At 38.3% G+C, this 13,698-nt stretch overlaps 1 protein-coding gene across 3 annotated transcripts in view; it reads left to right on the top strand.

Moving 5' to 3' along the window:
* MCCC1 (methylcrotonyl-CoA carboxylase subunit 1) overlaps positions 1-13,048 on the top strand; it is a 58,067-nt gene extending 45,019 nt beyond the window's left edge. For 2 of the 3 annotated variants that reach the window (XM_025913331.2, XM_025913330.2), the window contains exons 15-19: positions 4,441-4,490; positions 7,905-8,042; positions 9,368-9,475; positions 11,877-11,948; positions 12,724-13,048. In XM_025913331.2, the coding sequence (XP_025769116.2) occupies positions 4,441-4,490; positions 7,905-8,042; positions 9,368-9,475; positions 11,877-11,948; positions 12,724-12,852 (497 nt within the window). In that variant the 3' untranslated portion in view covers positions 12,853-13,048. The other variant, XM_086674814.1, reaches the window with a different exon arrangement.
* The last annotated feature ends 650 nt before the right edge of the window (positions 13,049-13,698 follow it).

Genomic DNA, 13,698 nt, shown 5'->3' with positions numbered 1-13,698 from the left:
TTTTAATTAAAAAATAAATACATTATTGAAAACCAACATGATCGCTGTTCACTACATCCTTTTGGTAGTTATTTTTCAACAATAACCCAGGCCTGAATGTAATAATTTTCAGAAATGTTCTGGTGGGTCTCTAATAAATGCTAATTAACAGTAACCATGATTGAATAAGCGAGTACACCAAACAGGAAGTCTTAAGAAGCCAGAAGCATTTATGAATCTAAAGTAGAACTAATTCTTAATGATCTCAGTGAGAATTATCAAGTATTTTAAATATTTAAGGCTTGAAAAATATTCTTACTTGGTTCCTAGTGGCCATGCTTCACAGAATCCTGCCCTACCCTCAGTAGTAACAATAATAGCTAAGATTTATTGAGCTTTTGGTATATGCCAGCTATTAAGTTCTTTCCATGGATTATTTAATTTCCATTTTCAGAACAAGCCAATGAAATTGGTGTTGTTATTAGTGTCAACTTTATAAATGGGGAACCAAAGTTTAGAGAGATTAATAATTTTCTTAAAATCATAACAAAAGTAATTGGTGGAACAGAATTCAAACCCATACTCCAGGGTGTATGCACTTATCTAACACTGCACCATGCTAAACTTCCATACCTTATTAAATACATTAAGAGGATGGGATACCTGATTGGTTCAGTGAGTAGAGCATGTGACTTGATCTTGGGGTCATGAGTTCAAGCCTCATGTTGGGCATAGAGCTGACTTGAAATTAATTAATTTAAAAAATAGGTAAGAGGATGTTTAAGGTTCTCTTGTGGAGGTCTAGAGATAACTAAGGGAGGGAGGAATAAGGTCAGTTGCCCTATAATATATGAAAGAATTTATTCTCTTTGATGTAATTGTAAATGGGATTGTCTTCTTTATCTACCTTTGTGCTATTTTATTATTAGTGAATAGAAATGCAGTAGGGGGTGCCTGGGTGGCTCAGTCGGTTAAGCCACTGACTGATTTTGGCTCAAGTCATGATCTCACAGTTCATGAGTTTGAGCCCCTCATCGAGCTCCGTGCTGACAGCAGGGAGCCTGATTGGGATTCTCTCTCTGCCCCTCCCCTGCTTATGTGCTCACTCTCTCTCTCATTCTCTCTCTCTCAAAGTAAATAAATAAAACTTAAAAAAAATTCAGACTTTTGTGTGTTGATTTTGTATCTTGCAACTTCTGAATTTACTTATTAGATCTAATAGTTTTTTGGGAGAGTTTTTAGGATTTTCAATATATGGTATCATATTTGCAAGTAATGACAGTTTTACTTCTTCCTTATCAGTTGAATACCTTTTATTTATTTTTTTGTCTGATTGCTGTGGCTAGGACTTCCAGTACTGTATTGAATAAAAGTGGTGAGAGTGGACATCCTTGTCTTATTCCTGACCTTAGGGGGAAAACTTTCAGCTTTTTATCATTGAGTATGATATTAGCTGTGGGGTTATCGATAGATGAATAGATAAAGAAGATGTGGTATATATACACAATGAAATATTACTCAGCCATAAGAATGAAAATCTTGTGATTTGTGATAACATAGATGGACCTAAATGGTATTATACTAAGTGAAATAAGCCAGAGAAAGACAAATACCATGTGATTTCACTTATATGTGGAATCTAAAAAACAAAGCAAGTGAATAAACAAAAAACAAAGAGAAACAGACTCATAAATATAGAGAACAAACTAGTGGTTGCCAAAAGAGGTGGGGGCGAATGAAATGGTGGGGGGGATTAAGAGGTACAAACTTCCAGTTATAAAACAAGTAAGTCATAGGAATGAAAAGTACATGATAGGGAATATAGTCAATAATACTGTGATACACTTATCATGGTAAGCATTTCATAATGGATATCATTGCTGAATCACTATGTTGTATATGCAAAACTAATTTAATATTATGTCAATTATAATTCAAATTTTTTAAAATGTTCTTAAAAAGACTTTTCCTGGCAATGTGTTTACTGTGATTCTATTGGCATTCATGTCAGCTAAATACTTTTCATATTTCATAAATCAAGAAAAAACCTAATCTGGTGTAAGTGGATGTATTTTCTCTTAAGAAGGATTGAAAGATATTGACAAGACATAGGGTGGAGAAGTTTCATTTACTTATATGTTCATTACAAAGTTTCTGAAAAAATAGATGTTCTGAGTAATGTGAAGAAGAGAAAAAAAAGATGTGTTTGTCCCTACTTTTCTTCCTTAAGGAATTTACCATCTGGCAAAGGAGAAGTGAGTATGTTGGGAAGATAGATGGTGCAGTGGTTCATAATGCAGACCCTTGAGTTAGACTGTTATGGGTTTGAATTCTGGCTCCTCTGTTGTCTGTGACCCTTGGGCAAGTGACACACTGTCTCTAAGCATCAAGTGTCCTCACCCATAAATGGGAATGGTAGTGGTAATTACTTCCTTGGGTTGTTGTGGATATTAAATGAGACAACACATCAAAAGCTCATTGTACGTCACATAGCAAGTGGTCAATAAACATTAGTTGCCGTCATTATCATCATCATCATTAAACTTGCTACTATTGAAAGACAAAGTGGATATGTATGTCACATGTTAATTAAAAAAAGGTTGGAAAAATAAATTTTTTAAAGTTGGTTGCAGAACAGTATGTATAAGAATATGTTATTTTTATAAAAGAAAAATACTAGTTTGTGCATTTTAAAAAACTTGAAGGGGCTCACATGTTAAAGAGTTCAATAGTAGTTATATCTGGGCAATAGAGAGGACTTTCACATTTTGCTTGATGTACTTCAGTATTTGACTTTTGTGAGGTTTTATTTTTGCAATTTAAAAAAAAACGGATAAAGAGAAAAATTATTCCATCATAAAACTGGATGAGGAAAGAATCATAATGGTGTTCTATATGCAGAAGTCTGTCTAAATGTTCAGAGAAGAGCAACTTCATTCCACATAGACTTTTCCCAAAGACCACAAATGAGCATGATGTCAACAAGGGGCAAGGTTTCAGTTGGGGTGGCTGGGACTGGTGACACAGTGAAGGGGGAGTGGAGCAAAGAGGCACAGTGGGGCGAAGGCTAGAGGCACATATGGAGAATATTAATTGGCCCATGTTCCCATTTCGTTGTAATATAGGGCTGTGTAGAAGAAGGGTGGGAAATACGACTGAGTTCAGGGCCTTCAGTACCAGGCCAAGTATTTTGAATATAGAGGAGACATGCTAGGCAGCATCAGCTGGAAGGGCTGAGACAGGAAGCAAAAAGTTCCAAGAAGACCTCAGAGTCAGCCAGGCCTTTGGCCATCAGCCTGAATCAGGGTTGAGTGATGGGAACGAAAGGAAGAAATGAACAGGACAGGTAGGGAAGGATGTGGCAGCTTTGTAGTGGCTATTGCATGTGGAAAGCAAAGGAGAAGGTAAGGATGACAGGTTTTAAATCTGGATGACCAGGAGAATACTAGTGCCAGTCATGGAGCTCCCAGGGCGGGAGGGAATGCAGGCAGAGTGGGGACATGATTTGATTTATTGGACCTACCATGTTCACTTTAAGGTGCCGATAGAGCATCCAGCTGGGAATGACTAATCAGAGTTCTGGAGAAGGAAGGTCAGGGCTGGAAATAGATGTGAGCTGGCAGCATCAAAATGGTGGTTAAAGTATCAGGAGTCGATGAAGTGACTTTGGTCTGCATTCTCTGCACCACAGAGCTTTTGATTTCCATCTCCTAGCAAAGTCCGTAACCAATTCTGTGTCCACAAAATAATATGAAATATATTGTATATTATATCTATGTGGTCGGTTACAGTTTTCAAAGCAGTTTCACATTTATTTAATCACTATTACATTCTCATACCCATTTAACAGGTCAGAATGGGGCAGAAAATCAGGACTCACATTTTAAAGGACAGTCAAGATCACAGAGGTGATCACACCACAGATGGCAAATTTGGGTCTTAAATGAGAATTTCTGTCTCCCAATTCATTGCAGTTCCTATTTTAACACTTTAACTTTCCTTGTTTAGAGAAAAATATCTAAAGTATCCTACAACATTAAAAGAGCTAAAACTCAGTCTTTAAAAAATTTTTAATCTAGTATAGTTAACATACAGTGTTTTATTAGTTTCAGGTGTACGATATAGTGATCCAGCAATTCCATATATTACCCAGTGCTCATCAAGATAAGTACACTCTTAATCTCCTTCATCTATTTCACCCATCCCCCCATCCACCTCCCCTCTGGTAACCATCAGTTCTCTATAGTTAAGAGTCTGCTAAAAGTCCATTTTTTAAGAAACAAAAGTTTGAAATTCACTTTTATTGGAACTTACCTATAGATTTTTAAAAATCTTGTCAGGGAGTTAAAAGATGTTGGTATCCCTAAAGGCTGGTTATCTTTAGGTTGAAAGAGATTTTTAGAATCCCCATCTATGATTGTCTTCTAATTTTTCTTCAATTTTCCCCCCTTTTTCATAAAGATGTAGCCATAGCTGTCACATATAACCTCGATGGGTCATATAGCATGCAGGTAAGCCTTACTGGTTTTCTTTGTACAGTTTAGAGCTAATTCTGATCTCTCTCATACAGAGGAGGGTCTTTTTTCACACTCTGGTTTCTCCCAAGCCATTGGACTATAGTTAGGAGAATGTCATGTGTTTTTTATTTCAGACCAATTTGGGGAAATTACCTCCTCTACACTTTCTGATTGTTTCCTCAGTTTGGCTGTGGTTCCCCTAAGTATGAAAACCTGTTTTAAAAAAATAGCATTGAATTAGACAGCTAACGAATTCCTGAAGTATGTGCGTGTATTCACATCTAAAGCAGCCATTCACAAACTTTTTGGTCTCAAAATCCATGGATACCCTTACAAATTACTGAGACTCCTCAAAGAGTTTTTGTTGTGTTAATTACATGTATTAATACTTACCATTTAGAAAATTTAACTGAGCATATTTTTCTTACTGTTATTTTTAATATATATTTTACAAAAGTATACATAATGTAAAATATACCATTTTAAACGTTTTTGAGTGTAAATACCATCACATTGTTGTACAACCACCACCACCTTCCATCTCTTTTTTCTTCTTGCAAAACTGAAACTCTGTACCCATTTAAACAGTAACACTCCATGTGCCCCCTTCCCCACTCACCCCCCCCCCCCTCAGCCCCTGGCAAACACCAGTGGGCTCTCTGTGTCTATGAATTCGGCTACTTTAAGTACTTCATATAAATGAAATCACTCAACATTTGTCCTTTTGTGATTGGATATTTCACTTAGCATAATGTCTTTAAGGTTCTTCTATGCCATAGTTTATGTCCAAGTTTCCTTCCTTTTTAAAGTGGAATGATACTGCATTGCCTCTGTATATCGCACTTGGTTTATTCGTTCGTCTCTTGATGGAGACTTGGTTGCTTCCACCTTTTGCCTATTATGAATAATGCTTCTATGTACATGGGGGACAAATATCTCTTTGAGACCCTGTTTTCAATCCTTTGGGACATACACCCACAAACAGAATTGCTGGTTTGTATGTTCATGTTCTATTTTTAATTATATGAGGAACTACCGTACTGTTTTCTGTAGGGGCTGCACCATTTTACATTCCTACCAACAGTATTGGGAGGGTTTCCTTTTCTCCACATCCTCATCAACATTTACTTTCTGGGTTTTTGTTTTTTTTTTTTTTTTTTTCTTTTTTTTAACAGCCATCCTAATGGGTGTGAAATGTTATCTCACTGTGGTTTTGATTTGCATTTCCATAATGAATAATGATGTTGAGCATCTTTTCATATGCTAATTGTCCATATCATCTTTGGAGAAATGTCTATTCATGTCTTTTGCCTTTTTACAATCAGGTTGGTTTTTTGTTGTTGTTGAGTTGTAGGATAAACTGAGAAAATTTAAAACCTAAGATTACACAAGCACACGTTCATTAGCTATCAGAGTAACACTATCACATGTCCTGCAGTCTCTAGAAAATCCCACTGTTTATTCATGAGAGAATGAGAATTTTTAAAAAAGGCAAATACCATTAGTATTATTATGAAGTAGTTTGATATTGTGGACCCCAAGAAGGGTCTTGGGGACCCCAAGAGATCCACAGGTCATAATTTGAGAATCTCTAGTCAAAATGTTTATGATAGCCCTCAATGAAAAGAATCCATTACACTGACAAAATGAAATGCTGAAAGGGTTAAAAAAACAATGTGAGAACTCAAACAAATTCCTATATATTAAAGTACAAAATCAGAGACTAGAATAAATCATTTGTAATATGAGCCAAGCGACGTTAAGTCCAACAAAATTGATTGATCGAGGATACTTTGGGTCTGCCAATACTATGAGATGCCATTTTCTTTCTTTCTTTTTAAAGCTTATTTATTTTTGAGAGAGAGAGAAACAGAGTGTGAGTGGGCAAGGGGTAGAGAGAGAAGGAGACACAGAATCCAAAGCAGGCTCCAGGCTCTGCACTGTCAACACAGAGCCCGATGCAGGGCTCAAACTCATGAACTGCGAGATCATGACCTGAGCTGAAGTCGGATGCTTAACCGACTGAGCCACCCAGGCGCCCCTGAGACACCAATTTCTTAAACTGAGATTCAGAAAAACTAGGGGGTCAACGTATTTTAGTATATGAGAGTTGTAACTGATACTCGTACCTCTGGTTTGGGGAATGCTTCATATCCCTTGGTAAAGTTAACTCCAGATTGAACTACTACATTTCACAAATTTAGAATGTGCTTGTGTAAATCTTTAAACAAAACAGTTCCCCATCTAACCTTTATGTCCTGAGAATTTCACAAACATTCACATGGCTGTTTTAGTAGGTTACAGAGCACAGTAAAATGTCATATTTAACTTAGGATAGATGAGAAGCAGCATATAAATACTGCACTGTAACCTATTTCACCTTAGCCTACATCGTATATTTGAAAAGAATAGCCACAGGACTTTCACAGTAATCTCATGGGAATTGAAATGAAAAATAGAGAAGATTTAAATGGATTTCCTGTGTGTGAAGGAATTTTTTTTTCTTGGGTGTGTATGTGAGAAAACACTTTTTAAAACAGAAAGGTTTCATGTCCTTTTGTCAGCTTCCTTGAAAGATCAAGTGTGAAGTCTGTTTATTGGCACTCTCTCCTCAAGGGCAAAAATTGTGGCTGTCTCCAGCTAGTTAATCTTCTTAACTCATAACTCAAACCCATAAATTTTATCTACTTCTTGGGGAGATAAAAGATACACCATCTAATTAGGTGGTTCTGGCCTTTTCCTTTACTGACATTGGCATAGTGAAACCAAATTTGACCTCAGGTACTCAGAAATGAATACTTAACATGTAATATAGTCAACCGAATTTTGATAATTTTACTTAATTTGATTTGTATTTCTATTTCACATTTTTATTGTTATCCTTAAATGAACATTTATCTGTAGCATTATGGCACTATAGATATGTTCTCTGGGTTTTTTTTTTCTTTTAATTACCTTAACTGCTATTTCTATGTAGAGTACTTTGTTTATGAATCTTAGGGGCAAAGTTCCTACAGGGCTTTTTTAAAAAAATATTTCGGGGCGCCTGGGTGGCGCAGTCGGTTAAGCGTCCGACTTCAGCCAGGTCACGATCTCGCAGTCTGTGAGTTCGAGCCCCGTGTCGGGCTCTGGGCTGATGGCTTGGAGCCTGGAGCCTGTTTCCAATTCTGTGTCTCCCTCTCTCTCTGCCCCTCCCCCGTTCACGCTCTGTCTCTCTCCGTCCCAAAAATAAATAAACATTGAAAAAAAAAATTTAAAAAAAATAATAAATAAATAAATAAATATTTCACCTGTTACCTTTTGAAACTGTTAATAGTAAAGAATTGATTCTGGTTTTATTAATTCTGTAGGGTTATTTATTTTTTAAGAATCTTATTTTTCTGTTTTTTGTTGTTATTGTTTTTTCAGATTCAAGATAAAACTTTCCAAGTCCTTGGAGATCTTTGTAATGAGGGAGACTGCACTTACGTGAAATGTTCTGTTAATGGAGTTGCTAGTAAAACTAAGCTAATTATCCTGGAAAACACTATTTACCTATTTTCCATGGTAATGTCCCTTTTTTATAATAACACTGTTGAGGTTTGGGAGAAAATTGCTTGACCGGAGGCGTCTCACTAAGAGATTAGAAAGACCTTGCTTCCTTCCGTCACTGCCATGACCTTTCCTCTGTGTTTCCTTCTCCACTCTGTTTCTTCGCCACATTTCTGCCTTCCCTAGTTCTTTTGTCCACACATGTTCTCCCTGATAGACACATACCATTTTCTGCCTTTAATTCTGAAACATGCCCTTACATCCTTATTGTCAGAGAGTATCTCACTGCCCATTGGGCAATCTTCTCTCTGAGATTTGATGCCTGAATACTTTGCCCATCCTCCTGGCACTTGGAATTCTGGGGATTTGGGAGGAGGTGACCCCTGAGAGCGAGTCTATGAACTGGATGTTTCTTGTGGGGATGGGGGCAGTCAGAAGGGGTAGTGTCTTGGCAGTCAAAGGATGGTTGATGATCGAGACAGACTTGGCATATCTTTGGTCAGGAGCTTATTTCCTGACTCATTGCTCTCACGGGCCTGCTGCCTGATGAGCCCATAGTTTCTGCACGGGCAGAAAAGAAAATGCATTATCAAATACACTGTGTCCTCTTCAGAGTCTTCTCACATTTGAAAAACACCTTACAGATCATAGTCCTTTATATTCCAGTAATTAAACTACTGTATACAGAATCAAGGATGATTTCACTTTACTAGGCATTCCTTTCCATAGTTATTGCCAGAACAATACGGTGGTGGAGGCAGTTTGGTGGAGTGGTGATGAGCGGGAGTTCTGGAATGTGAAGCTGCTTTGGTTCAAATCTTGGCTCTACCTCTGAGCAGCTGTGTGACCTATGGCAAGTTAAACTCCCTGACTTCAGTTCCCCCATCTATTAACAGGAATAATAACAGTACCTCCCTACCTCATAAACTTGTTTTGATGACTATACACACACACACACACACACACACACACACACACACACACACACACACATATGTATAAAACTTAAGAACAGTTTCTGGCTTAGTCTAAACACTTGATAGTGGAGATGCTACTCAAAATGGCTATCAGTGGCTATTTTTTAGCAACAGTTATGTACATTAATTCCTTTAATCCTGTTGTGAGGCATGATGCCAATACTCCTTTATAATGGGAAACCAAGACTGAGAGGAGTTTAGTAATTGCTTAAGGTCACAAAGCTAGATTAGAACCCTGGTATTAAAGATTTAACAAATAGCTTGGAAACAGTCATTACCTCAGGGTACAGTGATTTGAAACAGTGATTCAAAACTACAGCGATTTGAACTTGATTTCAGTTCCAGTTTGTTTTCTGTTTACAGATGGGAAGTACTCAGATTGACATTCCAGTCCCCAAATACTTGTCTTCAGTGAGCTCAGATGGAACTCAGGAAGGTGCCATAGCTCCTATGACGGGTACCATTGAAAAGGTAATCATGTGAATGTATACAGAATGATGTTCAGTAAGGCCCAGTAAATATCTCCATTGAACTTAGTCATATATATTATTTTTCTCTCTCCAATCTCTCTCATTGGGAAGTATCCTCTTGAAGAAAACAAGAGACTGGGACACCCGGCTGGCTTAGTTGGTAGAGCATGTGACTCTTGATCTTGGGGCTGTAAGTTCAAGCCCTGTGTTGGGTATAGAGATTACTTAAAAATAAAATCTTTAGGGGCACCTGGGTGGCTCAGTCTCTTAAGCCTCTGACTCTTGATTTGGGCTCAGGTCATGATCTCATGGTTCATGGGATCAAGCCTGGCATCAGGGTCTGCACTGATAGCATTCAGCCTGCCCAGGATTCATTCTCTCTCTCTCTCTCTCTCTCTCTCTCTCTCTCTCTCTCTCTCTCTCTCTCTCTCTTCCCCTCTTTCTCCCTCTTTCTCTCTCCCTCTTTCTCTCTCCCTCTTTCTCTCTCTCTCTCTCTCTCCCTCTTTCTCTCTCTTTATCTCTCTCTCTCTTCTCCCCCCCACCTCAAAATAAATAAATAAACATTTTTTAAAAATAAAATAAAATCTCAGGGCTCCTGGGTGGCTCAGTTGGTTAAGCATCTGACTCTTGATTTCACTTCAGGTCATGTCATGAGATCGAGCCCCTGCATCAGGCTCCATGCTGAGTGTGGCCCTCTTCCTCTGCACCTCTCCTGTTCGCTCACTCTATAAAAGCAGGCAGGCAGGCAGGAAGGAAGGAAAGTCTTAAAACAAGAGATATGTGATAGATTGATTTTCTATGTTCAGTCTTCAATGAAAATACCCGTTTACCTAATTTATGATACTGTTATTTTTGAAAGTGGAAATTTCCATCAAAGTATAAATAATCTAAATTTGTCTTTTTATGATTAAAATGGAGCATTCACCAAGCATTACCCAAAAGGGCTATTTTTTAATGTCAAATTTAACACAAACAATTTATCATTAAATAACATTTTTTTTTCCAATGTACATAACTACATGTGTGTTAAAATAAAATTTGAAAGGCTGGTACTGATGAAGAACAACGAGGTTTGGTGTTGAATGCTGTATATATTCAGAATTAAGATCCATGCTGAAGTAACTTAAAATGGTGGTAGATTAGTAGTGTCTTTTTTATATATACACTTGAATATAGTAGAGTTCCTTTAAATGCATCCAAGTCATAAAAATTCAACTCTATATTGTTGGTACCTAAAAAGAAGAAGGAGGAAATAACTATTTAAGTAGTGAAAGTGATTGCACCCCCTGTTCCCCTCTGCACATGTTTGTCCCAGAGGGAGTATGAGCTCAAAGACTTTGATCTGCCTTTAACTCACTCAATCTCACTTTCCATGTACATTCCAAAATGTAGGCATCTCTGAACATCTGTAGGGGAAAAATGCACATTTTCCCTCTAGCCGCCCCCTAGACCATTGATTTCATCAAACACTGTTATAGCATCACCCAGCATTGGGTGATTTGGGGGCTTTCAGAGGTGTTTCTCATTTTTCACAATTTTGGCTCTACACATTGACTGTGGAACCTAATTCCACTGTGTGATGTTTCTAAAAACTCCTTGATAACCATGTTAACTAAGAAGACAGTGAGACCATATGGGATATATGGGTTCACTTATACATGAAAAATGGAAAATAAAGGTTTGTTTTTTTTTCCCCCAAGGTTGCCAATAATTTAATTCTTTCACATGAAGACCGTCTATACATTTACCACACAGGGCACTCAAAACTTGGAGCACTATCCTAGACTACCTATAAAATCTAGAAAACCAGGCATGCCCCACTACCCTGCCCATGACATTTAAGTGCATTGGTTCTTCCCCTGTTGGTGGTATGTCTTGTCTGTACATTTATGAAAACACAAGGACCTTGAAATATAGAAAGCATATTCATCTGATTCAGGGAAAACTAGATGGTTTGGGGTTGGGGAGAAGGAGCTAAGCAGTGCTCCCCACTGACAAGAGGGCCAGCAGTGCAAGATTGATCTGTAGGTCTCTGATTTGCACCTGTACACCTGTCTTTGACAGATAAGACAACCAGACAGACCCATACTTCTACTGTGTACATTTATATACCACCTCTGTGCACCACGAGGGACCTCTGTGTTTAAAAAAATTTTTTTATTGTTTATTTTTGAGAGACAGAGACAGAGCATGAGCGGGGGAGGGGCAGAGAGCGAGGGAGTCACAGAATCCGAAGCAGGCTCCAGACTCCGAGCTGTCAGCACAGAGCCCAATGTGGCACTCAAGCTCACGAACCGCGAGATCTGACCTGAGCCCAAGTCGGACGCTTAACTGACTGAGCCACCCAGGCACCCCGGAACCTCTGTGTTTTTAAATATTAACCTGTCACTCTTAATCTCTAGGTATTTGTGAAAGTCGGAGACAAAGTAAAAGCTGGAGATTCTCTAATGGTTATGATTGCCATGAAAATGGAGGTAATGAAATCATAAGTTCACTTTCCAATTAAACTTAGGGAACTATCAGATCTAATTGTTCTTTTGCCTTATTTTGTAAGCTAATACCCATTTTAAATATTAAGAGCCTTGGATTGATGGAACATTAACTGCAGGAAACAAAACTAAAACCATCCTCCCCTTAAATATATTTTCATTTTAATTTGGTGAAACTGCACCTGTCAGTTGTGATGCTAAAATCAAAGAAATTGTCAATTCCTTAAATTCAGGCAGTTAGCCAGTTGACTGTTAACCGTTGGTATTTTCTAAGGCCAAACTTAGGATGCCAAGCATCAGTATCAAAGTGAAAACCTCAATCAAACTAGATTAACTATTTTAGGTCTTTAGAAATTGTAGGCCAGTAGTTCTCAGCCGGACCACATGTTACCGTCATCTGAGGGGGAGAGCTTTGAAAAACTACTTCCCCAGACTGGTTGAATTGGGATCTCCTGGAGTGGGGCCCAAGGATCATCAGTTTTTAACAGCTTCCCGGGTGAGACTCTACTGTGAAACTTGTTGAGAATTACCAGCTAGACTAGAGCTTCCCGATTAGCGACCTTGCAGGTGTTACAGGTACGTCAAAGTAGTGACTCCTCACAACTGCAAAGCACACCATAAAAATGTTATTTCCTTCGGGTGCCATGCTTGAGAAACCTCAAAACAATTGGCTTTATTTTTCACTTTCGTCTCTGTTGCCTTACTGTGTGCTCAGTCCTCATTAGTATTACAGCCACGGTCGTGTCTTGTGTCCCTGCAGCTTACCATAAAGGCCCCAAAGGACGGCACAATCAAGAAAGTGTTCTACAAAGAAGGTTCTCAGGCCAACAGACATACTCCTTTAATCGAGTTTGAGGAAGAGGAATCGGACAAAAGAGAAGCAGAATAAATGCCATCAAAGAAATGTCCAATTAAGCAGTATCTTAAATATAGTATCTGTACACCAAAAAGAGAAAGTGCCTTCCTGCTTTTCTCGGAGTCTAATAAACATCAGTTTTACTAAATGATTGTACAATTAGGCTAATATTTGAGAATCATGTACTTGGGTCACAAACACAATAAATTATCTATTTCATACTAATAAATTGAATTATATTTTTTTATTGGAAGCTAATATAGTTTGTTTCTGCCTCAAATTGTATACACTGTAGTGTCTTTTAGGAAGGCAGGCAGCAACTTGATCAAAAGAGAATGATTGGAAGAGAAAAGGTTGTTTAATTATTTCCCATTTACAATCATGATGAAAATGGACGTGTTTCAGAGACGGATGCAAATCTGAAAATATGATTGAGTTGAAAGTAATTTTTCTGGGGCACCTGACTGGCTCGTTTGGAGGAGTGCGCAACTCTTGATCTCCTGGTTGTGAGTTCAAGCCCCATACTGGGCGTAGAGGTTGCTTACATAAATAAAACCTAAGGGGTGTCTGGGTGGTGCAGTCAGTTACGCATCTGACTCTTGATCTCGGCTCGGGTCATAATCTTGTGGTTTGTAGGTTCTGTGCTGATGGCATGGAGCCTGCTTAGGATTCTGTCTCTCCTCTCTACCCCTCCCCCATTTGTGCGTGCACTCTCCCTCTCTCTCTCTCAAAATAAATAAACTTTAAAAAAACTAAAAATAAATAAATAGGGGCGCCTGGGTGGCTCAGTCGGTTAAGTCCGACTTCAGCTCAGGTCACAATCTCACGGTCCATGAGTTCGAGCCCCGCGTCAGGCTCTGGGCTGATGGCTCAGAGCCT

Source organism: Puma concolor, chromosome C2, assembly GCF_028749965.1.
Source record: "Puma concolor isolate L17-30 chromosome C2, mPumCon1.1.hap2, whole genome shotgun sequence".
Lineage (NCBI taxonomy): Eukaryota > Metazoa > Chordata > Mammalia > Carnivora > Felidae > Puma > Puma concolor.
This window is presented reverse-complemented; position numbering and strand designations above follow the sequence as displayed.